Source organism: Saccharomyces paradoxus, chromosome VI, assembly GCF_002079055.1.
Source record: "Saccharomyces paradoxus chromosome VI, complete sequence".
Classification (NCBI taxonomy): domain Eukaryota; kingdom Fungi; phylum Ascomycota; class Saccharomycetes; order Saccharomycetales; family Saccharomycetaceae; genus Saccharomyces; species Saccharomyces paradoxus.
Window position 1 is genome coordinate 71,677 of NC_047492.1, and position 23,362 is coordinate 95,038.

The 23,362-nt window shown below is 39.1% G+C and overlaps 9 protein-coding genes across 9 annotated transcripts; 4 read left to right on the forward strand and 5 right to left on the reverse strand.

The window, feature by feature from the left end:
• Positions 1–115: 115 nt before the first annotated feature.
• On the forward strand, positions 116–1,729 carry SPAR_F00230 (uncharacterized protein; the record flags this gene model as incomplete). The annotated part of the gene is made up of 1 exon (XM_033910136.1): positions 116–1,729. One exon carries the CDS (start codon positions 116–118, stop codon positions 1,727–1,729), a length of 1,614 nt encoding a protein of 537 aa, XP_033766027.1.
• A 286-nt stretch (positions 1,730–2,015) lies between these two features.
• On the reverse strand, positions 2,016–3,444 carry ACT1 (actin; the record flags this gene model as incomplete). The annotated part of the gene is made up of 2 exons (XM_033910137.1): positions 2,016–3,133; positions 3,435–3,444. 2 exons carry the CDS (start codon positions 3,442–3,444, stop codon positions 2,016–2,018), a joined length of 1,128 nt encoding a protein of 375 aa, XP_033766028.1.
• Positions 3,445–4,109: 665 nt separating this feature from the next.
• Positions 4,110–4,730, reverse strand: YPT1 (Rab family GTPase YPT1; the record flags this gene model as incomplete). Its single annotated transcript, XM_033910138.1, has 1 exon — positions 4,110–4,730. One exon carries the CDS (start codon positions 4,728–4,730, stop codon positions 4,110–4,112), a length of 621 nt encoding a protein of 206 aa, XP_033766029.1.
• A 349-nt stretch (positions 4,731–5,079) lies between these two features.
• TUB2 (beta-tubulin) lies at positions 5,080–6,453 on the forward strand (the record flags this gene model as incomplete). The annotated part of the gene is made up of 1 exon (XM_033910139.1): positions 5,080–6,453. The coding sequence occupies one exon, from the start codon at positions 5,080–5,082 to the stop codon at positions 6,451–6,453; it is 1,374 nt and encodes a 457-aa protein (XP_033766030.1).
• Positions 6,454–7,506: 1,053 nt separating this feature from the next.
• RPO41 (DNA-directed RNA polymerase) lies at positions 7,507–11,562 on the forward strand (the record flags this gene model as incomplete). Its single annotated transcript, XM_033910140.1, has 1 exon — positions 7,507–11,562. The coding sequence occupies one exon, from the start codon at positions 7,507–7,509 to the stop codon at positions 11,560–11,562; it is 4,056 nt and encodes a 1,351-aa protein (XP_033766031.1).
• A 178-nt stretch (positions 11,563–11,740) lies between these two features.
• Positions 11,741–12,720, reverse strand: MOB2 (Mob2p; the record flags this gene model as incomplete). Its single annotated transcript, XM_033910141.1, has 2 exons — positions 11,741–12,584; positions 12,701–12,720. 2 exons carry the CDS (start codon positions 12,718–12,720, stop codon positions 11,741–11,743), a joined length of 864 nt encoding a protein of 287 aa, XP_033766032.1.
• Positions 12,721–12,977: 257 nt separating this feature from the next.
• Positions 12,978–13,672, reverse strand: RPL22B (60S ribosomal protein eL22; the record flags this gene model as incomplete). The annotated part of the gene is made up of 2 exons (XM_033910142.1): positions 12,978–13,337; positions 13,661–13,672. The coding sequence occupies 2 exons, from the start codon at positions 13,670–13,672 to the stop codon at positions 12,978–12,980; spliced, it is 372 nt and encodes a 123-aa protein (XP_033766033.1).
• Positions 13,673–14,236: 564 nt separating this feature from the next.
• MIL1 (Mil1p) lies at positions 14,237–17,458 on the forward strand (the record flags this gene model as incomplete). Its single annotated transcript, XM_033910143.1, has 1 exon — positions 14,237–17,458. The coding sequence occupies one exon, from the start codon at positions 14,237–14,239 to the stop codon at positions 17,456–17,458; it is 3,222 nt and encodes a 1,073-aa protein (XP_033766034.1).
• Positions 17,459–17,851: 393 nt separating this feature from the next.
• Positions 17,852–23,140, reverse strand: RIM15 (protein kinase RIM15; the record flags this gene model as incomplete). The annotated part of the gene is made up of 1 exon (XM_033910144.1): positions 17,852–23,140. The coding sequence occupies one exon, from the start codon at positions 23,138–23,140 to the stop codon at positions 17,852–17,854; it is 5,289 nt and encodes a 1,762-aa protein (XP_033766035.1).
• Positions 23,141–23,362: the final 222 nt, after the last annotated feature.

Genomic DNA, 23,362 nt, shown 5'->3' on the forward strand with positions numbered 1-23,362 from the left:
AACGTCACAAAAAAGATAAAATTCGAGAAGCAAATGTTCAATGAATGTATTGTGAAAAAAAAAATAAAGAATACGAGTACAGGTAACATTCATAATTTCAAGATCATCAAAAACCATGAAAGCAATGAAAGCTACTGTTTGGAGTTTCCCCAAGATGCCGAAAATTAAAATTGCAAAATCTTATGAAGTAGCTAAAATTACGGCAATATTAACACTCGTAGGATTTATAATGGGTCTTGAGGTGCCGTCATTGGCAACTTTTCTCACAAACAAAACATTTAACGAGTATTTCAAGTATCCAACACCGTTACAACAAGGCTTACTCATGGGATCTACTCCTCTGGGTGGTATCATCGGATGCTTTATCTATTGCATAATGAATGATAGATTCAGTAGAATTTATCAATTTCAAACGGGAATAATAATATGGAATATTGTTACGTTGCTAAACTTCTGCATTTGGAATATATTAGGCTTACTAATTTGCCGGATGATCAAGGGTATGATCCTTGGAAACTTTTCGATTCTAGTAGCTTCCTATGCTAATGAAGTTATTCCTCGCGGTAAACGTGGTAGTACAATGAGTTATATTCAGCTGTGTTTAACCATCGGAATTCTTGTTATGCATTATTTGTGCATAGCACTAAGTCTATGGGATTCTCATTTTGCATTCCGTATAGCATGGTGCATAGGGATTGTTCCCGGACTAGTGTTCTGGGTGGCTAGCTGTGCTCTACCTGAATCGTATCACTGGCTAGTACTACACGGGCAGATGAGTGAAGCTCAGGAGATTCAGCACAATTTAGCCAAAAAATTTAACGAGAGCCAGCCAAGAGATGCAGTCCCTGAGATGAGTAAGATTGAATTGGCCGGCGATTTTTGGATTGGAGTTAATGATTTGGATTTCTCTAAAAAATTACCCCGGGGTTCATTGAAGCCTTTAATTCTTGGAATGACTTTACAGTTACTGGTTCAATTTAGTGGTATAAATATCATCCTTGGTTATATCACGTATATTTGCGAGATTGTGGGGCTTGAAGGCAATGTAAAACTGTTCACAAGTTCTATTCCATACTTCATTAACATGGTTTTGAGCTTGCTACCGATTACATTCATTGATTACACAAGCAGAAAACTAATCACTTTATTGGGCGGTTTTCCCATTAGTGGGCTGCTCATTACAATCGGTGCATTATTCATCAAGTTTGGTCAAGACACCAAGCCTATTGATGGCAATAAAAGTTTAGTTTGGTCGATTGGGGAAAACCCGTTTGTGGGAGGATGGATTTTAACTTTATGCTTTTTGATTGTTGGGATATTTGCCATGAGCCTTTCCAGTATACCTTGGGTTTACACCAATGAAATGTTGCCGTCGCGGGTGAAAGTTAAAGGATTTGCCATTTGTGTAACATTTGGATGGTTGGGTAATTTCATATTAACGTTTCTTTGCCCTGTGATGATTGAAACGTTAAAAGGCACAACATTTATAATATTTGGGTCTTTGACATTCATAATATCACTTGTCGTTTTGATCTGGTTTCCAGAAACAAAGGGCATGAGCATAGAAGATATTGATAAATTCTTTGAATTTGAGAACACCAATTTGCATGAGGAAAAGGGTATCAAGACACCAGATTCAAATTCCAATGTAGGCTCAACAAGATCCTCCGAAGAAGGGCAATTGCATCAACCTATAAAATTGAAGAGTGATGAAGAAATGATCATATGATACACGGTACAATGGATAAACATTTTTAATTAACACTATAATATATAAATATACTAGTTATTCGTATATATTCTTTTTTTTATGTCGATTTTCTGAACTTATCGTGGGAAATGGAGAGACGAAACACATTAATGACAGTGAAAATGTACAAAAAGTAAATAAAGTGAGTGCTTAAACACGTTTTTTCCTTAAAAATACTTTATTATTTTTATTTTATTGAGAGGGTGGTTTAAAAATAGAAATAGAGAGAGGTACATACATAAACATACACGCACTAAAGCAGAGATTAGAAACACTTGTGGTGAACGATAGATGGACCACTTTCGTCGTATTCTTGTTTTGAGATCCACATTTGTTGGAAAGTAGTCAAAGAAGCTAAGATAGAACCACCAATCCAGACCGAATACTTTCTTTCTGGAGGAGCAATGATCTTGACCTTCATAGAAGATGGAGCCAAAGCGGTGATTTCCTTTTGCATTCTTTCGGCAATACCTGGGAACATGGTGGTACCACCGGACATAACGATGTTACCGTATAATTCCTTACGGACATCGACATCACACTTCATGATGGAGTTGTAAGTAGTTTGGTCAATACCGGCAGATTCCAAACCCAAAACAGAAGGATGGAACAAAGCTTCTGGGGCTCTGAATCTTTCGTTACCGATAGTGATAACTTGACCATCTGGAAGTTCGTAGGATTTCTCAATTGAGGAAGATTGAGCAGCAGTTTGCATTTCTTGTTCGAAGTCCAAAGCAACGTAACATAGTTTTTCCTTAATGTCACGGACGATTTCTCTTTCAGCAGTGGTGGAGAAAGAGTAACCACGTTCACTCAAGATCTTCATCAAGTAGTCAGTCAAATCTCTACCGGCCAAATCGATTCTCAAAATGGCGTGAGGTAGAGAGAAACCGGCATAAATTGGAACAACGTGAGTAACACCATCACCGGAATCCAAAACAATACCAGTAGTTCTACCGGAAGAGTACAAGGACAAAACGGCTTGGATGGAAACGTAGAAGGCTGGGACGTTGAAAGTTTCAAACATAATTTGAGTCATCTTCTCTCTGTTTGATTTAGGGTTCATTGGAGCTTCAGTCAAAAGGACAGGGTGCTCTTCTGGGGCAACTCTCAATTCGTTGTAGAAGGTATGATGCCAGATCTTTTCCATATCGTCCCAGTTGGTGACAATACCGTGTTCGATTGGGTAACGTAAAGTCAAGATACCTCTCTTGGATTGGGCTTCATCACCAACGTAAGAGTCCTTTTGACCCATACCGACCATGATACCTTGATGTCTTGGTCTACCGACGATAGATGGGAAGACAGCACGTGGAGCGTCGTCACCGGCAAAACCGGCTTTACACATACCAGAACCGTTATCAATAACCAAAGCAGCAACTTCTAAACATATAATATAGCAACAAAAGAAAATGAAGCAATAGATGTTAGTATTGAAACTTAATAATAGTAGCAAATAAAAGAATATCACTCATCACGAAAATATTTCAATGTTTTTTTTTTTTTCCAAATTTCAAGCCCCTATTTATTCCAATAATATCGTGGTAATTACAGATCAGTCAACACAGGAGGTTATGGGAGTGAAAAATAATGGAAAAAAAGGTAAAAGAGAAAACTCTCGAGCAATTGGGACGGTGCAATTCTTCTTACAGGTAAATTGGATGGCGCAAGCGCTAGAACATACCAGAATCCATTGTTAATTCAGTAAATTTTCGATCTTGGGAAGAAAAAAGCAGTAAGCGTGAAAAATCTAAAAGCTGATGTAGTAGTAGATCCTATTCTTTGACAAAGATTGACCTTTTCTTTTTCTTCTTGGTTTGAATAGAAAGGGGAAGGAATAATACAAGAGAGAGGAGAAAAAGGAAGATAAAAAGAGAGCGTGATATAAATGAATATATACTAAACAAGAGATCGGGAAGGAAAGGATCAAAACAGACCCAAAAATATTTCAAAAAGGAGAGAGAGGCGAGTCTGGTTTCAAAATGGTTTATTTATTTATGCAAGAGGAAGAGGAAGAAAAAGAAGAAGGAAGAAAAAATTTTGAGAAAAAAACGCGTGGCGGGTAAAGAGGAAAATGGAAAATAGGGGCCGGGTGATATGAAAGTCTTGAGGGTAAATTGAAATATATTCTAGGATGAGGTTTATATTTTGAGGGTTTTGGCGAATCCGATAAGGAAGAATGTAGGGCAAGACTCTGGTTTAATAGCTGTACATGCTTACCCGCTCCCCCCACAGATCTCGTTATTATTTGTTCTCATGTAATTGTTACTGTAGTTGTGTATATATGTTCTTGCGTGTGTCTTATTTACTTATTTAGTTATTATATTATATGTGGTCTGCAAGGTAGAGGTGTGCTTGTTCAACAGCAGCCGCCACCGGTGTTGGTTAAACTCTGTCCCTTCAGGTTGACGTTGCCTTTGTCTTCTTTCTTTTGGGTGGTTTCGTTCAGATTCTGTTGGGACATGCTTTCCTTGATTTGTCTAGCCATGGTCAAAAACGCATCTTCGACGTTGGTAGAGTCCAAAGCACTAGTCTCCAAGAATGGCATCTTATTTGCGTCCGCAAATTCCTTTGCCACGTCATATTCCACGACGCGCTTGTCCTTTAGATCACATTTGTTACCCACCAACAGCTTCAACACTGTCGAGGTTGCGTACCTGTCAATCTCTTGCAGCCACATCTTCACACCGTTGAAGGATTCCTGGTCAGTGACATCATACACAATAATGATCCCGTGCGAACCACGGTAGTACGACGACGTGATAGTACGGAACCGTTCCTGGCCTGCGGTGTCCCAAATCTGCAGCTTTACGGTCTTACCGTCCAGCTCCACTGTCTTGATCTTAAAGTCCACCCCGATTGTGGAAATGTAGTCGTTGGTATACGTGTCGTCCGAAAACCTCAAAAGTAAACAGGACTTTCCGACACCGGAATTCCCGATCAACAGCAGTTTGAAAAGGTAATCGTACTCGCTATTCATATTCGTGCTTTTCTTGTTTATTTGTCTCAATCTAGGCTTAACAGAAAAGAAATCCTCCCCCAAAACTGGTGCACTTAATCGCTGAATTTTGTTCTGGCTTCTCTTCTTTTTCTTTAATTCCCCCCATGGGCCAAAAAAATAGCACTATCAGGAATATGGCGCCGGGTCACAAACTACGTGTATAGTGACCTGGACGACGCCACAAGGAAAAAGGAAAAAAACAGAAAAAACAACAAAAACTAAAACAAACACGAAAACTTTAATAGATCTAGTGAAGTAGTGGTGAGGCAATTGGAGTGACATAGCAACTATTACAACTACAAAAGCAAAATCTCCACAAAGTAATATAATGAGAGAAATCATTCATATCTCGACGGGTCAATGTGGTAACCAAATTGGTGCTGCGTTCTGGGAAACTATCTGTGGTGAACACGGTTTGGATTTCAACGGAACATATCACGGCCATGACGACATCCAGAAGGAGAGACTGAACGTGTACTTCAACGAGGCGTCTTCTGGGAAGTGGGTTCCAAGATCTATTAATGTAGATCTGGAGCCTGGGACGATTGACGCAGTACGCAACTCCGCCATCGGGAATTTGTTCAGACCAGATAATTATATTTTTGGGCAGAGTTCTGCGGGCAATGTGTGGGCCAAGGGTCACTACACTGAAGGTGCTGAGCTTGTAGACAGCGTCATGGATGTCATTAGACGAGAGGCAGAAGGATGCGACTCCCTTCAAGGTTTCCAGATCACACATTCTCTTGGTGGTGGTACCGGTTCCGGTATGGGTACGCTTTTGATCTCGAAGATTAGAGAAGAATTTCCTGATCGTATGATGGCCACTTTCTCTGTCTTGCCCTCACCAAAGACTTCAGACACCGTTGTTGAACCTTATAACGCCACGTTGTCTGTGCACCAATTGGTAGAACACTCGGATGAAACTTTCTGTATCGATAACGAAGCACTTTATGACATTTGTCAGAGGACTTTAAAGTTGAATCAACCTTCTTATGGAGATTTGAACAACTTGGTCTCGAGCGTTATGTCTGGTGTGACCACTTCATTGCGTTACCCCGGTCAATTGAACTCAGATTTGAGAAAGTTGGCTGTTAATCTTGTTCCATTCCCTCGTTTACATTTCTTCATGGTCGGATACGCCCCCTTGACGGCAATTGGCTCCCAATCATTTAGATCTTTGACTGTTCCTGAATTAACGCAGCAAATGTTTGATGCCAAGAATATGATGGCTGCTGCCGACCCGAGAAACGGTAGATACTTGACCGTTGCGGCCTTCTTTAGAGGTAAAGTTTCTGTTAAGGAGGTGGAAGACGAAATGCATAAAGTGCAATCTAAAAACTCAGATTATTTCGTGGAATGGATCCCTAATAACGTGCAAACTGCTGTATGTTCTGTCGCTCCTCAAGGCTTGGACATGGCTGCTACTTTCATTGCTAACTCTACATCTATTCAAGAACTATTCAAGAGAGTCGGTGACCAATTTTCTGCCATGTTCAAGAGAAAGGCTTTCTTGCATTGGTATACTAGTGAAGGTATGGACGAATTGGAATTCTCTGAGGCTGAATCTAACATGAATGATCTGGTTAGCGAATACCAGCAATACCAAGAGGCTACTGTAGAAGATGATGAAGAAGTCGACGAAAATGGCGATTTCGGTGCTCCACAAAACCAAGATGAACCAATCACTGAGAATTTTGAATAATAAAGTTGCTTTTCTTTCTTTTTATTACATTTCTTCTCCTCTAAGATTGAAGCACTTGGAGCAAACTAAACAAAAATAAAAAAAACTAATTAAATATTTTAAAATATTACCGTACGAAAAATCTTATACCATTCCTTATTGAAGTATGTAATTCAATATATATATATATGTATATATATATATGTATATGTATATGTATATACTATCTTAACAACCTTTACCCTTTCGAGATAATGATTTTCGATCCTCACATCGGCGGCTAAAAAAGACACCCCGAGTATTGGTATATATATATATATATAAGGAGACCGATAAAAAAGAATCAAGGTGTTATTTGGAGAAAAGATTTCTTAAGGAAAAGCAACAACAGAGTGCAATGTTTGAAGAAAGAAGGCTACAACATATTAATAGTTTTGAAACATGCACTTATGGTGTCCCCCTTTTTCCCCAAAATTCTGTTATAAACCAATCATAAACAAAAACCTACTGCTTTGGATTGTCCCTCTCACAAGCACACTGTTCCCTGTACATGCCATGGGTAGATTATCAACAATACGGCGCTTTTAGTTTCATTATTTTACAGCAGTAGCTGATCAAGCCTTCGTCATCTAGCCGCCATAATTGGAACCACGCGTGAATAGTGATATACATTTCGTTTGCAGTGATCTGGGGTTAGGTGGATAAATTTTTTGGATAAATTGTGGGTGGGTCAGTTTAGCCAAGGCCAACCCCGAATTTTTCACTATTTCGGTTTTTTTTCTTTTTTTAATTTGTAGAAAATGGAAAACTGAAGGTATAACGAACGACCTTGATTTTAACGTCTACGTGAAAATATTGGCACAAATATTGGTGTCTTTGATTATAGCGACCAGCTTTTGCAAAAGATACTGCCAACTTGTGAATAGTGTTTAAGAAAGTCGCTTCAGAAGGACTACCTACCCCAGATCAGAAACAAAAGCAGATTGCCTGTTCATATACCATTTATATTCTGCTTCTGCGCATTTTATACATTCCTTGGATCATTTCCTCCCCCTTTTTGATATTCGTTTAAATATGCTGAGACCAGCCTACAAATCACTAGTGAAAACGTCACTGTTACAAAGACGACTAATATCCTCAAAGGGATCCAAGCTGTTTAAACCTTCTCCGGACTCAACAAGTACAATACTAATATCTGAAGACCCCCTTGTAACAACCACATCTTCCACCCCATCTACACCATCGGGAATAATAAGTTCAAATGACTTCCCCTTGTTCAACAAAAACAGGAAAAACGCTAATAGCGGTATGTCTTATCAATGGAAAGGTTCCTCAGAATTAGAGTTTGACCCTTTTAATAAATCACATGCCTCGGCAGTAACATCGATGACAAGAACGAGAGACGTTATGCAATTATGGTCTTTGTTAGAAGCTTGCTTGCAATCGAACCTAATGAAAAGAGCGTTCTCTATATTAGAGTCACTGTACCTGGTACCTGAACATAAGCAGAGGTTTATCGAGGATTATAACATGTATTTGAATGCATTTTCCAAACATGATCCTAATTTCCCGATTTTAAAAATGAACGAAAAGTTAACAAATGACCTGGAGACAAGTTTTAAGGACATTAATTATAATGACAAAACTCTGGCAATAATGATTCATCACGCTTTGAATTTCCACTCAACTACAAGCTCGATGCTTTTGAAGCCTACTATCTCTGCCTACTTGAAAATGAGCGTGAACGGCATTAGGGAAATTTTCTCCTATCTAGATATTTTGACCATTTCAGATCTGAATATTTTAGTGAATGACTTAAAAGTCATATCATCATCGCAGCTTCCAAATTCTGTTAGACCGATATTAGAGTCACTTACACCATCTTCTACACCTGTAAATAATGTTGAAAACGAGGACGGTTCGAACAAAATGGAAACTGAGAACGATTCAAAGTTGGATAAAGCGCCAAATGCAAGTTCTGGTTCCATAAAGACACCTTCTTTAGAACCTCTTCGAGAGGTCTCATTACACGGTTCAACGGAGGTCCTGCCAAAAGACGCTGAAAAGCTTATAGCTGTAGACACTATTGGAATGAGAGTTATCAGACATACTTTATTGGGATTATCGTTAACCCCAGAGCAGAAAGAGCAAATTTCCAAATTCAAATTCGATGCCAATGATAATATTTTGAACATGAAGCCGACAAAAAGTGATGATAATAATAATACTATAAATTTTTTTGAAATTTACAATTCACTACCAACATTAGAGGAGAAGAAGGCATTTGAAAGTGCGTTAAATATATTTAACCAAGATAGACAAAAGGTACTAGAAAACCGTGCAACAGAGGCCGCAAGAGAACGTTGGAAACATGATTTTGAAGAGGCGAAAGCTAGAGGTGATATTTCAATTGAAAAAAATTTAAACGTCAAATTATGGAAATGGTATAATGATATGTTGCCTTTAGTGAAGGAAGAAATCAATCATTGTAAGTCATTATTATCAGAAAAGCCATACGATAAGAAAGGCTTAAATAAGGTTGACACAAACCGTCTTGGCTATGGACCATACTTAACCCTTATCGACCCTGGTAAAATGTGTGTCATCACCATTTTGGAATTACTAAAATTGAATTCCACGGGTGGTGTTATTGAAGGTATGAGGACTGCAAGAGCTGTTATATCGGTAGGTAAAGCTATCGAAATGGAATTCAGGTCCGAGCAAGTTTTAAAAAGTGAATCTCAAACGTTCAGAGATGTTAACAAAAAATCACCGGAATTTAAGAAACTGGTGCAAAACGCTAAATCTGTATTCAGGTCATCGCAAATTGAGCAGTCAAAAATTTTGTGGCCTCAGAGTATCAGAGCCAGAATCGGTTCCGTATTGATCTCAATGTTGATCCAAGTTGCTAAGGTATCTGTGCAAGGTGTTGATCCCATAACGAAGGCTAAGGTTCATGGTGAAGCACCGGCTTTTGCCCATGGTTATCAATATCACAATGGTTCCAAATTGGGTGTCTTGAAGATTCACAAGACTTTAATCCGCCAATTAAACGGTGAAAGATTGATTGCATCTGTTCAACCACAACTATTACCGATGTTGGTAGAACCCAAACCATGGGTTAATTGGAGATCAGGTGGGTATCATTATACACAATCCACCCTTCTAAGAACAAAGGACTCACCTGAACAAGTCGCATACTTGAAAGCAGCTTCTGATAATGGTGATATAGGTCGCGTTTATGATGGTTTGAATGTTCTGGGTAGAACACCCTGGACAGTCAATAGGAAAGTATTTGATGTGGTTTCACAGGTTTGGAATAAAGGAGAGGGTTTCTTGGATATTCCAGGTGCCCAAGACGAAATGGTTTTACCACCAGCTCCTCCAAGGAATTCCGACCCTTCCATTTTAAGAGCCTGGAAACTACAGGTTAAAACAATTGCGAATAAATTCTCCTCAGATAGATCGAATAGGTGCGATACAAATTATAAGTTGGAAATTGCAAGGGCTTTTTTGGGTGAAAAGCTGTACTTTCCACATAATTTAGACTTTAGAGGACGTGCTTATCCTTTGTCTCCACATTTCAACCATCTTGGTAATGATATGAGTCGTGGTCTTTTGATTTTCTGGCATGGCAAAAAATTAGGACCTTCTGGTCTGAAGTGGTTAAAGATTCATTTGTCAAATTTGTTTGGATTTGATAAGTTACGTTTAGAGGATCGTGTTGCATTTACGGAATCTCATTTGAAGGATATCAAAGATTCTGCGGAAAACCCTTTAACTGGGGATCGTTGGTGGACTACTGCTGATAAGCCATGGCAAGCATTGGCCACATGCTTTGAATTGAATGAGGTCATGAAAATGGATAATCCGGAGGAATTTATCTCCCATCAACCTGTTCACCAAGACGGTACATGCAATGGTTTGCAACACTATGCTGCTTTAGGTGGTGACGTTGAAGGTGCTACTCAAGTGAATCTGGTTCCAAGCGATAGACCACAAGACGTTTATGCCCATGTTGCAAGATTGGTGGTAAAGAGATTAGAAATTGCAGCCGAAAAAGGTGACGAAAACGCCAAAATTTTAAAGGACAAGATTACCAGGAAGGTTGTCAAGCAAACTGTCATGACAAACGTTTATGGTGTTACATATGTTGGCGCTACTTTCCAAATTGCTAAACAATTAAGCCCGATTTTTGATGATCGTAAAGAAAGCTTAGATTTTTCGAAATACTTAACCAAGCATGTGTTCGGTGCTATTCGTGAGTTATTTCACAGTGCGCATTTAATTCAAGATTGGCTAGGTGAAAGTGCCAAAAGAATTTCCAAATCTATTAGGTTAGATGTTGATGAAAAATCTTTCAAGAATGGTAATAAGCCGGACTTTATGTCATCCGTCATATGGACGACGCCACTAGGTTTACCAATTGTCCAGCCATATCGTGAAGAAAGCAAAAGGCAAATTGAAACCAATTTGCAAACTGTCTTCATTAGTGATCCGTTTGCTGTCAACCCTGTTAATGCAAGAAGACAAAAGGCTGGTCTTCCACCGAATTTCATTCATTCACTGGATGCTTCACATATGTTGTTAAGCGCAGCAGAATGTGGAATGCAAGGACTAGATTTTGCATCTGTTCATGATTCTTATTGGACGCATGCATCTGATATAGACACCATGAATGTAGTATTAAGAGAGCAGTTTATCAAATTGCATGAGGTAGATCTGGTTTTGAGATTGAAGGAGGAATTTGACCAAAGGTATAAAAACTATGTCAAGATTGGAAAGTTGAAGAGATCTACGGATTTGGCTCAGAAGATTATTAGAATCCGCAAGGATCTATCCAAAAAATTAGGGAGAAGTACTACATTAGCAGATGAAATTTATTTCGAGAAGAAAAGGCAGGAGTTATTGAACAGTCCCCTAATAGAAGATAGAAACGTTGGTGAAAAGATGGCTACAACTGTATCATTATTTGAAGACGTCACGGATTTGGACGCACTTGAACTAGAAAACGGCGGAGATGAAAATAGCGGTATGAGTGTTCTTTTACCGTTGAGATTACCTGAAATCCCACCAAAAGGTGATTTTGACGTCACAGTATTAAGAGGCAGTCAATATTTCTTTTCGTGAGCCGTGAACTACAAACTAAAATTTATTTGCGTTTTATTTTTATTTAACTTGTACATATATATACATATATACTTAGCGTTTATCGTTTGCATTATTTTTCATTCTTTTTGTTTGTTTATTATTAAGGGTCTAAGTAGGAGTGACTGATGGTAACTGCTAATGATAATAGTGTCCACTTCTAATTATAGATAATTTTGCCCTGTTTTTCAAAACTTTCAATTAACGGTAGCAGTGGAGTCATTTCCTTTCTGTCAATGATCTTAAACTCTTTAGCAAAACTAATGAAATGGGAGAAAAATGAATTCCAATGGGCTTCTAATGACAAATGTACAATTTTGTCAAAATGGTGGTGATAAATATGTGCGAATATTCTGAACATTTGTACCATGATTCTCTGCACATCTCTCGAAAACTGCTGCGGGAATGGAAGCCCATTTTTGGTGGGAAATAAGTTCTTATCGTTCACTTTGTTATTTATCCATGTGAGGGCTAAATCTATGTACTGACTAGCTGGCAGTGAAACCTGTCTATTATTTGCATCTAGCCATAAATAATCTGTGTGAGGGCCAGCATTCATTGTTGGATACGCGTCAGGCGTTACGTACTCCGCTACTACTCCATAAAATTGATTCAGATTTGTGAAGAATTCAAAAACGTTCAACGCTATCCACTCTCCTAGGTCCACGTATTTGGGCAATTGTACTATTGTTTTAAATGAACCCTTCACTAAAGCAGTTCTAACGAAGGGTTCGCTGAGAAACATTATTTGTTGTGATTCTGATTTTTCGCTAGCTTCTAGCTGTTGAGACTGTGGTGTACTAGATGATAATTGTTGTGATTGCGGCGTAGACTTTTGTGCGGGGAAACTTGTTTGGGAATGCCTCTTAGGTGAATGATGTTTATTCCTTAACGATAGTCTGGAATTGCTACTATGGGGGCTCGAATAAATGGTGTTCATTGCTGGCGGCTGAGCAACATTAAGTGGCTGATTTTTATTTTTCTTTGAGTTCCTTCCGAATGCTCTATTTTGCGAAGTATACGTGTAGAATCAAATGTGTTTGATTCAGTGTGGTTGGTTGGTTAGTAAAATGATAACGTAGGCTTGGAAGAAAATTGAACGTCAACAGCGGGAACATACTTGAAGTTGAAGAACGACATGGTGTGCTGATATATGCTTGGTTGGTTTGGGGAATTGGGGCGGTTGCCTTTCTTGGTGTTTCTGATGATCTTCGTGTTTCAAAAGCTGAAATATTTCTTTTTCTCTTCTATTTTTCACTAATTTTCGTGAAGTGACATTTTTGCAAAAAGAAAATAAAATACGTAAATCAAAAGAGCGACAAAAGACAATGATATTAAGGGTAGTGATTTATAGGACGAATAGCTTTTTATAAATGAATATACATGTTAGAGTCTATTTAATCCTCGTTCTCTTCTTCTTCGTCAGCATCTTCAGGAGTAACTTGATAGAAGACCAATTTATATTGGTTCTGCCTTATAGAGATGAATCTGATCCAGTCTCTTAACTGATTCTTCTTCAAATACTTCTTGGTTAGATATTTCAAGTATTTACCAGAAAATTTGGCAGTGGACACCACAGTGACTAAAGAACCATCTTCAGTAACTTCAATGGCGTTCCCTAGGTTTCCTACGCTACCATCCACCTTAATATGGTCGATTAAGTACTTGGAGTATGAAGCCGGATCAAAGACCCCGTTTTCAGTTGGAGAGGAAACGTCAACGGTTAAGGTCTTGATAACTTTTTGCTTTCTAGAAGTCTATTACAGCTTTATGTTAGTATTCAACAACTGGGATTAGGTTATCCTTCTCGCCTTGACGAGGAAAAAATGTCTAGCCTACTGCTATTAACAATCACTTCATATAGCTTCAGAAGGCGCATTGCCTCAGCCAAAGCCATAAGGGGGTGAATTTTTAAAATACAGAATAGCTGAATACATAAAAATGTAATTTCGAAATGGAAACCACTAGGTCGCTGTAAAGGCGGGACTGTTAAATTAACTGCAGGAATAGACAAACTTTTTAAAAGTACAATTTTCTCTCATATTTTCCAATTGTAACAGAGGAACGGGAACTAACGTACGTTTGGAGCCATTGTGCTTGATATTTTTTGTGAAACGATGTAGGGTTTGTTTGCTAAGAGGTGCTGACGATACCAATTATTGAACGAGAACCGATAGGTAATGATTAATTGAGTACTTTAATATTCCACACTTAAAACAGTTAGGTTGTGTTAACTCTTCTGGTTTGAAAAATTAATCTGTCAGTCTCGCGCTGTCCTGGAAAAAAACAAAAAAAAGTTCAAGAAATTGAATAAAATGTATGGGTGGTATACATGTAAATATGTTAGGGTGTTAATATGTAGAAAATAGTCCTGAAAACTTGTCGACCTCAATGATTTAGGAATATGAAAGTAAATGTGGTGCAAATAAACGATCCTATCGTGGTAATAGCAAAGGGTGTGCAGTACTGATAGAGAATTATACTATACGCGAGTTTGTTTCCAACTTCGGATAACTTTGTATATTCCTTACTGGCTGGCACAGTTAGTTAGTTTTAGTGGTTCATTAGTGATTGGAAAGCATAGTGGAAGGGTTTCTCGAACAGAACAATAAAGGCAAAGTTGAAAAGAGAAGATTAAAGTTTATGGTACTAGAAAATGTCTGATTCAGAAGAAGATCTCGGTATACAGCTGAAAGGCTTGAAGATAGCAAGGCATTTAAAGGATTCAGGGGAGCATACTACTGAGGATTCGGAATCAAGCCCTGGATATGATTGCGGGTCGAGTAATCAAGATGATTTAACTGTTATGCATTCACATGTTGAAGAGGAGTTTTCTAAACAGAGGGGAGAAGAAGAAAAACAAATCGAGGATGCATCGCGTGAGGAAGAAGTAGAAAAGGAGGGTACAAGTTTTCCCTCATCGCAATCAGAGGGCAATGCTGATGAAGCAGATAGCGGTATTAATCGGACTGAAAAGCCTGGTTTGCAGAACCCTTTTAAAACTATGCACGATTCGAATTCTTTTTCAGGTACAAAGTCGAGCAGTGGTTCTGACTCCGACTCTGATTCAGATGATGGAGGCTGGCAAGAGATGCCCGCCATATCATCGTTCAATATATATAACCATAGAGGCGAATTAGAATTGACTTCTAAGGTCAGAAACCTGGAGCCACCGTCTGAGACGTCTCCCACAGCTCCTTCCGGAAAGAACCGCAAAAGTGTGAATGATTCTAGATTTGATTATACAAAAATGGCTGCCGAGCAGCAAGCCCAACGATCTTATCGAACAAATAAAAAGACGGATTTCCTTTTTGACCATAAAGTTTTGAAAAAGAAAATCAATAATTCGCAAACCTCCATAAATTTGACCTCTTCCCCCTCGACTACATCCTTAAACAACGAAAACAATAATGATGAAGAGGAGGATTCTTACGACGAATATGAGGATGACGTGGAACCGGTTAACGATTTGAATCGGGACTCACAGTTAAATATAACGAAAAATCTATTATCTGATATGGAGAAGTTTGCGTACGTAGGTGCAATAAACATTTTGGCAAACCAAATGTGTACAAATTTGGCTACGCTGTGTCTTTGTATAGACATCAAATCTCACAAAAAATTGGCACATCGATTACAGTTTACGCAAAAGGACATGGCTGCTTGGAAAACTGTGGTATTATCAAGGCTGTATGATCATTTAGGGATATCCCAAGAAGAAATCGTTATGATTGAGAAACTTTCTCTGCACAAGATCCAACTGGAAGATTTGTGTAAGTGTTTGAAAACCACTCAGAGCATTGATAATCCATGGGAGAATGATACGAGCAATGAAAAAGGTGATATAGAGGAAACGACAAAAGGAAAGAGGCCAAATGAACAAAATGACGCGGAGCAGCCTATTGCACCGGACCCAGAACAACAATCCGGAACGGCTGGGACACCAAAGGCTAAAGAATCTTCATTGTCTTCAGAGGTTTCAGCAAAGGTTCTCGATCCGGAAAATGTCAAAAGTCAAGATAAATTAAATGTAGACGTAGCATGGACCATTATATGTGATCTTTTCCTGATATGCTTGCAATCTTCCACCTATGATTCAAGGTCAAGGACTTTGTTGATCAATTTTGCCAAAGTTTTGAACATGACGAATCTGGAGATTTGTGAATTTGAAAGACGAGTAACAGATTCTTTGGATATGGAACAATCTACAGAGGACCAAGTATGGGATGAACAAGACCACATGAAAAATAGACGGAGAAGCAAGAGAAGAAAGAAAATGGCATATGTAGCACTGGCTATGGTAGGTGGTTCTCTGGTCCTTGGATTAAGTGGTGGTTTACTAGCACCCGTCATTGGCGGGGGGATTGCTGCTGGCTTGTCAACAATAGGTATTACTGGTGCTACAAGTTTTTTAACCGGGGTGGGTGGTACTACTGTGGTTGCGGTTTCAAGTACTGCTATTGGTGCTAACATCGGTGCTAGAGGTATGTCGAAAAGGATGGGAAGCGTGAGAACTTTTGAGTTCCGACCACTGCATAATAATAGGAGGGTTAATCTAATCCTGACAGTGTCAGGTTGGATGGTTGGTAACGAAGATGATATTAGATTGCCATTTTCTACAGTGGATCCTGTTGAAGGTGATCTATACTCGTTGTATTGGGAACCGGAAATGCTAAAGTCCATTGGTCAAACGGTCAGTATTGTGGCTACCGAAATTTTTACTACCTCACTCCAGCAAATTTTGGGTGCCACTGTCTTAACCGCATTGATCAGTTCTATTCAATGGCCAATGGCCTTATCGAAGTTGGGTTATATTTTAGATAATCCGTGGAATGTTTCCTTGGACAGAGCTTGGTCGGCAGGAAAAATACTTGCTGATACCCTCATTGCAAGAAATTTAGGTGCTCGCCCAATTACATTGGTTGGCTTTTCGATAGGTGCGAGAGTTATTTTTTCTTGTTTAATTGAACTGTGCAAGAAAAAGGCTTTAGGTTTGATTGAAAACGTTTACCTTTTTGGTACGCCAGCTGTCATGAAAAAGGAACAACTAGTCATGGCAAGATCCGTAGTTAGTGGGAGGTTTGTAAATGGTTACTCGGATAAGGATTGGTTTTTGGCATATTTATTTAGAGCTGCTGCTGGTGGATTTAGTGCTGTTATGGGTATATCTACGATAGAAGAAGTTGAAGGTATCGAAAATATTAATTGCACTGAATTTGTTGATGGTCATCTAAATTATCGTAAAAGCATGCCTAAATTATTGAAAAGAATTGGTATAGCTGTTTTGAGTGAGGAGTTTGTTGAGATAGAAGAGATGATGAACCCAGAAGAAGTGAAAAGGAAAAGGAAATTAATAAATGATGTCGATGCAGCGCAAAAAAAACTGAATGAAAGAAAAAAGCATAACAGTTGGGTGCCGAAGTGGTTGAAACCGAAGAAATCCAAATGGAAGGTCATGGTCGAAGAAGCTGTTGAAGAAGGAAGAGATATGCAAGACTCACCAGAGAATGGCGTCAATAACAATGAAAACGAAAATCCAAATGAACATGAGGGAACAGCGAAGCCAAAACATAGAGATGCTGCCCTTGTAGATCACGGGGCATTAATGCATGAACTACAACTCATTAAACAAGCGATGCACGAAGACGAATTAAGGAATAAAGCGTGCCTTGCTGAAGAAGAGAAGGAAGTGGAAAAATCGAACGACTCCTTAGAGGGTCCATCTTTCAAACCTCCTTCAACACCTAAAATGAAACCACCACAAAGCCCTAATAATTTCCAATTATTAAGCGCTGGGAGAACTATTCTCCCGGAGGATGATGACATGGATTCTCGAGGGAGAAGGAAAATGGAATTCTCCTTCCCAGATGATATCTAAATGTCTTTTATTCTATTAAAATGATTTATTGTATACGCATACATAGGTTAAAGGAGACGCTCCCAAAAAAATGTAACAATACTATATATAGAGATAACATACCTGTTTAATTCTGCTTTCGATATTTCAGTTTTGATACAAAATATAAAATTAGAACTTTAGGGAATTTAATATGACCTCGAAAATGAAACTAAATCATAAATCAACTCTAACAAGTGAGAACATATATATATATATATATATATTACTTTGATTGAAGGAGAAAATAACATCATAGAAAAACTGCCGTGTGAAATAAAGGGGCAAAAAATCCATGTTTACTCTGACATTTTCTCTCAAACGAAGTTTTTCTTCTCAGTCGTCTTTGTTTAATTATCTTTTTCTTGAGCTTTATCAGTGCGTTTCATCAGAATCGCTCAGTATAGTATGCTCCTCATCTTCTTGAGACTTTTTCAGTGCGTACTTAGCCACCAATTTCTTTAGTTCATCGAGGTTTACCGGTTTTTCAAGGACATCATCAAAAACTCTACTGGTTGTTGCCTCTTGAAAATAATTAGTAATGGCCACAATCGGTGTTGTTGAATTAGCACCATTTGTTTGCTTAAGCAGTTGAACAATATCAATAGCACCAAGTTTTGGTAGCTTCAAAGCCGTCATAATTAAGTCGAAGCTTACACCACTAGTAGCTCTGCTAACTAATTCATCACCGGCGCCAACACTGACGACAGTACAGCCCAAGTTTTCTAAATCTTTAGTAACCCGATATCTATGAATTGGGATAGGCTCACAAACAAGAACATCCATATGATATCCAATCTCAGAAGTACTGGAGCTTTTGCGGCCACTGCGTCTCCTGTTTCTTAAAGAGTTAACTCTTGATATAGCCTGTAATCGGTCATTTTCCTCTGCCGAGAGATCACTAGAGTTAGTCCGTTGCGAAAAACTCTTTGATAGAACCCTCTGCCTTGAAAAGTATGAGCTCGCTGTGGTAGTGTTAGCAGGTGATAGTGGCGACTTAAATTTAGTCATCGTAGGTGAATCGGAACTATTTGTTGTCGTTTGTTGGTTATCCCCAATTATACTTCCCTTCCTCGACAATGTGGACGAATCGATACTAATACTCCGTTCAGGAGAATATGATCTTGTGGAGAATGAATCTGACCTCAAAAATGTTTTGGGAAAGGTGCCAAATGTTGAAGGAGACCCAGATATAGTAGGCTTGTGTATTTTCAACTTGCCACCAGATGTAGTGTTTGAAGCGTTACTCCCTGGGGTTGACACTGATGCATCCGAAGATGATCCCATCAAAGACGCAGAAGAAGTTCTTCTATGTACTCCAGGTTGTTCAGAAAAATGTTCACTTTTCAGTCTATTTATAGCGTCTTTATTAGCTTTGTCAAGGGCGGATAAATTCCTGAAGTTGAAAGATCCAAATTCTGTTTGTGAATCATTCAATTTGCTTGATCTGCGATCCCTCATATGCGGAGGTATAGCCAGTGATAAATTCTTTAGATTGGGTGAGTTTTTAGCGCTTGTTGTGGTTGCTCCTGTCCCGTTTGGTGTAATATATCCTGGTTCTTGAGGCACAGATTCCAACACAGAAGCAATACTCAATTTATTAACTGGAGTATGTGCACCAAAATCATGTACGCTGCTGTTGGAATTATTGGAGCTCCTATTAGTGGTATTGCTCATTGATAGTTTACGGGATAAAATATTTTTATGATTTGATGGTGGAGAGAGATTAGCAGCAGAGGATAGGTCAGAAACATCTGTGTTAATGCCATGCTTACCGAACAAAATATTAGCATTATCGTTTTCGATATCGTCTCCGAAATCTTGAAGTTCTGCACCCCTGAGGTCAAAATAATCTGTATCTTCTGGGTTGTCTATTGTAGGAACAAAAGAAGCTTCTTCATCGTAAACATGATCCCAATCGACATTTTTGAAATAAGGGTGATCTTTGATTTCCTGAATTCCGTTCACACCTAGTCTTTTCGCAGGATCCACAACTAATAATTTTTCTATCAAATCTTTTGCCTCTGGTGTCAAGAATTCTCGCTCTTCTTCTTCATTTTTAAACTCTGGCCATTGAATAACTCCTGATAGAATTTTCTTAAATACAGCGTCAGGTGTTTCTGCATGGAATGGAGGATACCCTAAAAGTAATTCAAAAAATATGCAACCAACTGACCACCAGTCGCATTGCTTGTTATCTTCGCCCTTTCCCTCAATAGTCTCAGGAGCCAGATAATCGGGAGTCCCAAAAAATTTCTTATTTTGCTTGCTATCATCAGGATAAAACAATGCTAAATCTGAAGGTGCTGGTGAAAGAGAAGTATTATTGTTTGAGTTGGTATTTGCGTTAGTAACTGCAATAGCATCTGAAGATAATAGGTCGTTAGAAAATGATTTATTCTCAGTGAGTGATTTCCTTCTCATGACATTATTGGTGTTCAAATTTTGAGGATTTGCTAAAGGAGGCGTACTAGAACGGGAAATATCAAGTAGGGAAAACGACAACTGGGATTCACTTCTTCTTAGGGATGCTGGGAGATCAATGTTTGAACTTCCATGTGATCTATCTTTACTACGGTAATATGAAGGGTAAACAACAGTGTTTGTACTGGGTGTTGGTGTCATTGAATGGGAATTTGAAGCACTTGAGTGTTCTGAGTGCTCGTATTGTTGACCCAATGACGACTTCTTGCTTCTATTGTATGGCTTATGATCTGACATGAAGCTATCTGGGGTCGATAATTGAGAATGATTACTATTGTTGGTATTCATAGTAAAATTGTTTGCTGGGTTATCGATGGGTAAGGTGGAACTGATACTTAGTGACGACTTGTGTGGGACAAACTTGTGACGGCGAATCAAACCAGCTCTTGATAAACCGAAATCTGTTAATTTTACATGACCTGCATTATCAATTAGTAGATTTTCAGGCTTTAAATCATGATGTATGATCCCATTTTGATGCATGTCATCCACACCGACAACAATTTCGGTTAGGTATTGCTTGGCCCACTGATCGGGCAGGTACCCCATCATCTTGATTAAAGTGGCCAAATCTCCACCAGGTAAATATTCCATTACTAAGAACAGATTATCTTTATTTTGGAAACTAGCAAATAGTCTTGCAACGTAAGGCTTATCACTTTGAACCATCATAATGGCTCTTTCGGATTTGACATTTGTTACTTGATTTTTGGCAATCATATCCGATTTCCTTAAAACCTTTATAGCAAAATAATCTCCTGTGAGTTTTTTACGTGCTAGATAAACACTACCATAGGCGCCTTTACTGATTGGTTTCAAGATATCGTAATCCTTAATGCTAGGTGTTGGTGATTTGATGGTTTGGTTTGTAGCCAATAGAAGAGGTGATAATGGCATATTTGGTGAAGTTAACATTGCATTATTGATGCTATCTGTTCTAGCAATATTGGAAGGGTGCTGCTCTGGGGTTAGAAAATCCTTCGAGAATGTGAAAGGTGAGGATATTGGTGATTTATCTTGAATCAGTTTAAAACTGTTTGTCTGTTGCATAGAATGGCTTGCCAGGTTACTAAATGATGGTGAACCACGCCTTGGGGTCAATGAAATACTTGTCATTAATTTGGGCAATACTGAGTTTGTGGAATTATTACTATTTGCCTTGGTGCCCGTGATGTCCGTTTGAGTAGATGAAGTTATAGTGGTATCTACAGAAGGTTGAGGTTGAAGGGAATCTTTATCTTTTGACAACATTTCATTAGTGCAGTCATCATTATGTACATGTGAATATTCTATCTTTTGTCTTGGTGTTATGGATCTTGATCTCACCCCTAGCCTTGACGATGACGAAGAAGGTCTTTCTAAGTTACTAGTCCGAGAATCGGCGGCGTCATCGATACCATATTGTTTCATACTACTGCCCCTGCTATTAGTGTTATTATCTCTATCCATTGATACCGCGGATTCGACACTTGGGTTCGGAATGATGTCGGCGTTTAAGTAGGCATCAGAGAATAATCCATTAGAGTCAATTTTCCTCCGAGGTGTCGGTAGTTTCATAACGGTGTTGTTACAACTACGGGGCAAGGGAGAAGGGTGCCTGATATCGTTGCCAGTGGGAGTTTCTTCAGTGGAAGAAGGGGGGAAAGGAATAGGCTCCAAATGAGACTTGGAGGTTGCTTCAAAGGACGCACACTGGCCGTGATGAACTTGCAGAGGGGTAGAGGAAGAATATATGAGATTCCCGCCTTCTCGTTGTTGAGAGTGAATTTGGGGCAAGGGGGAATGGAATATTGAAGAAGACCTTATGTTCATTGAGTGAGCTAGGATTGTATGCTTGTTTATTTCAATTTGTTCGCGGATCAGTTGTACCACGTAGTTGTTAACCTCGTTTTTAATCTTTAAAGAATAGGTCATCGCGTTATCCAACCTCAATACGGCATCCACTTTTTTCCTTGCCAAGTCCAGAGTATCGTGAATCAAAAGAGCTAGCCCAGGGTCCTGATCATCATTAAGAAAGAATCTTGATTGCCACGATGTGACGTTTTGAATGTTGTGATTGGTCCTTGGAGAAAACTGAAAATATGAATTCAAGCTGATTGTATCTTTTTGGACAGGGAATTGGTCTAGCAAAGCATTGTTGTTGTTGTTATTGTTATCTTGAGAGAATGTTGAAAGACCATGGTAAAGATCCGGGACCATTTCGCTGGGGTTTATATCTATGGCGTCCTGACACAGTTCCCTTAAGGAGTCTAACACTTGGTTAAGGAAGTTGTTGGAGCGTACTTGGATCTGGCTGCCCTTATATTCTGAATCTTTGGTAAAGTTTGTCAAGATCGCGAGTTGCTCAAGAAGATTATCGTGTAACAGTTGTATGAGCGACTCCGTTCTATGCTCGCAAACACAACTTTGCGAATGGGTCTCCAACCACCAAACTGGAACAAAGTTCTCACAAACCCGGCACAATTCCATCTTTGGCAGGGGCAGATTGAATTCGTCCAGTATCATTTCCAGTCGTATCCTCTTCAAGTATTGTACGAAGATCTTGGCCCCGAATCCAAGCGTCTTAGAAAACTCTTCAGGAAGTTGGACATCGATATCGTCGCAGTTATCGGATAACTGGATGACCATGTCATCTTGAGCGTCTTCGTTGGCGTAGAAGTCTGACCAGTCGTTTGTGAGAGGCTTAACTATCCACATCGTGTGCGAGGGCAATTGTGTGTGGGCATCCCGGATCAAGATACCACGTGCTTCTAAGGTCGTTATCGTACTGTCATCATCACAGTCCGTGCCATTTTCAAGATCGGCAGCCTTTATCTTGAACGTTATCGTGCAACTAGTATCATCATTCATAAGCAGCATGTCCGTGGCCTTTTGAAAGACACCTTTATCTTGATCGGATCCGAGAATAAGGTCTGCAATGTACGTTGGAGAAGAGTCACCATCATTGGCGACTCCTGTGATAGTGTTCCATTGTGGAGAGCCATATCGCACCTTGCCGTCCAGTTCCAGCTCTAAGATCATACATGGATTCTTCTCCGTGGCCAGCTGTAGGTATTTTTCATAATTGGAAGAAGTCAATGAGCTTTGGTTCGAATTCGATGATATCGGGGAAAGCTTGTTAATGCCAAGTCCCTCTTCCATGGCCTGAGATCCGCCTGCGGTATTGTTTGTGTTGAACATCTATATTTCCTCTACCAGGCTTATCTATTCTATCAAATGAGGCAAGAGAGAAAGGAAAGGGAAAAAAAAGGGAAAAACACTTGATGAATTGGGAATTCAGTATAAGCACCCACCAGAACCTCTACAGCAGGCCTTCCAGGATTGCTTAATAGAATGAAGAAATATATATATAAGTATATTTATATATATATACTAAAAACGGCACACAATGCAGAAGTTGAA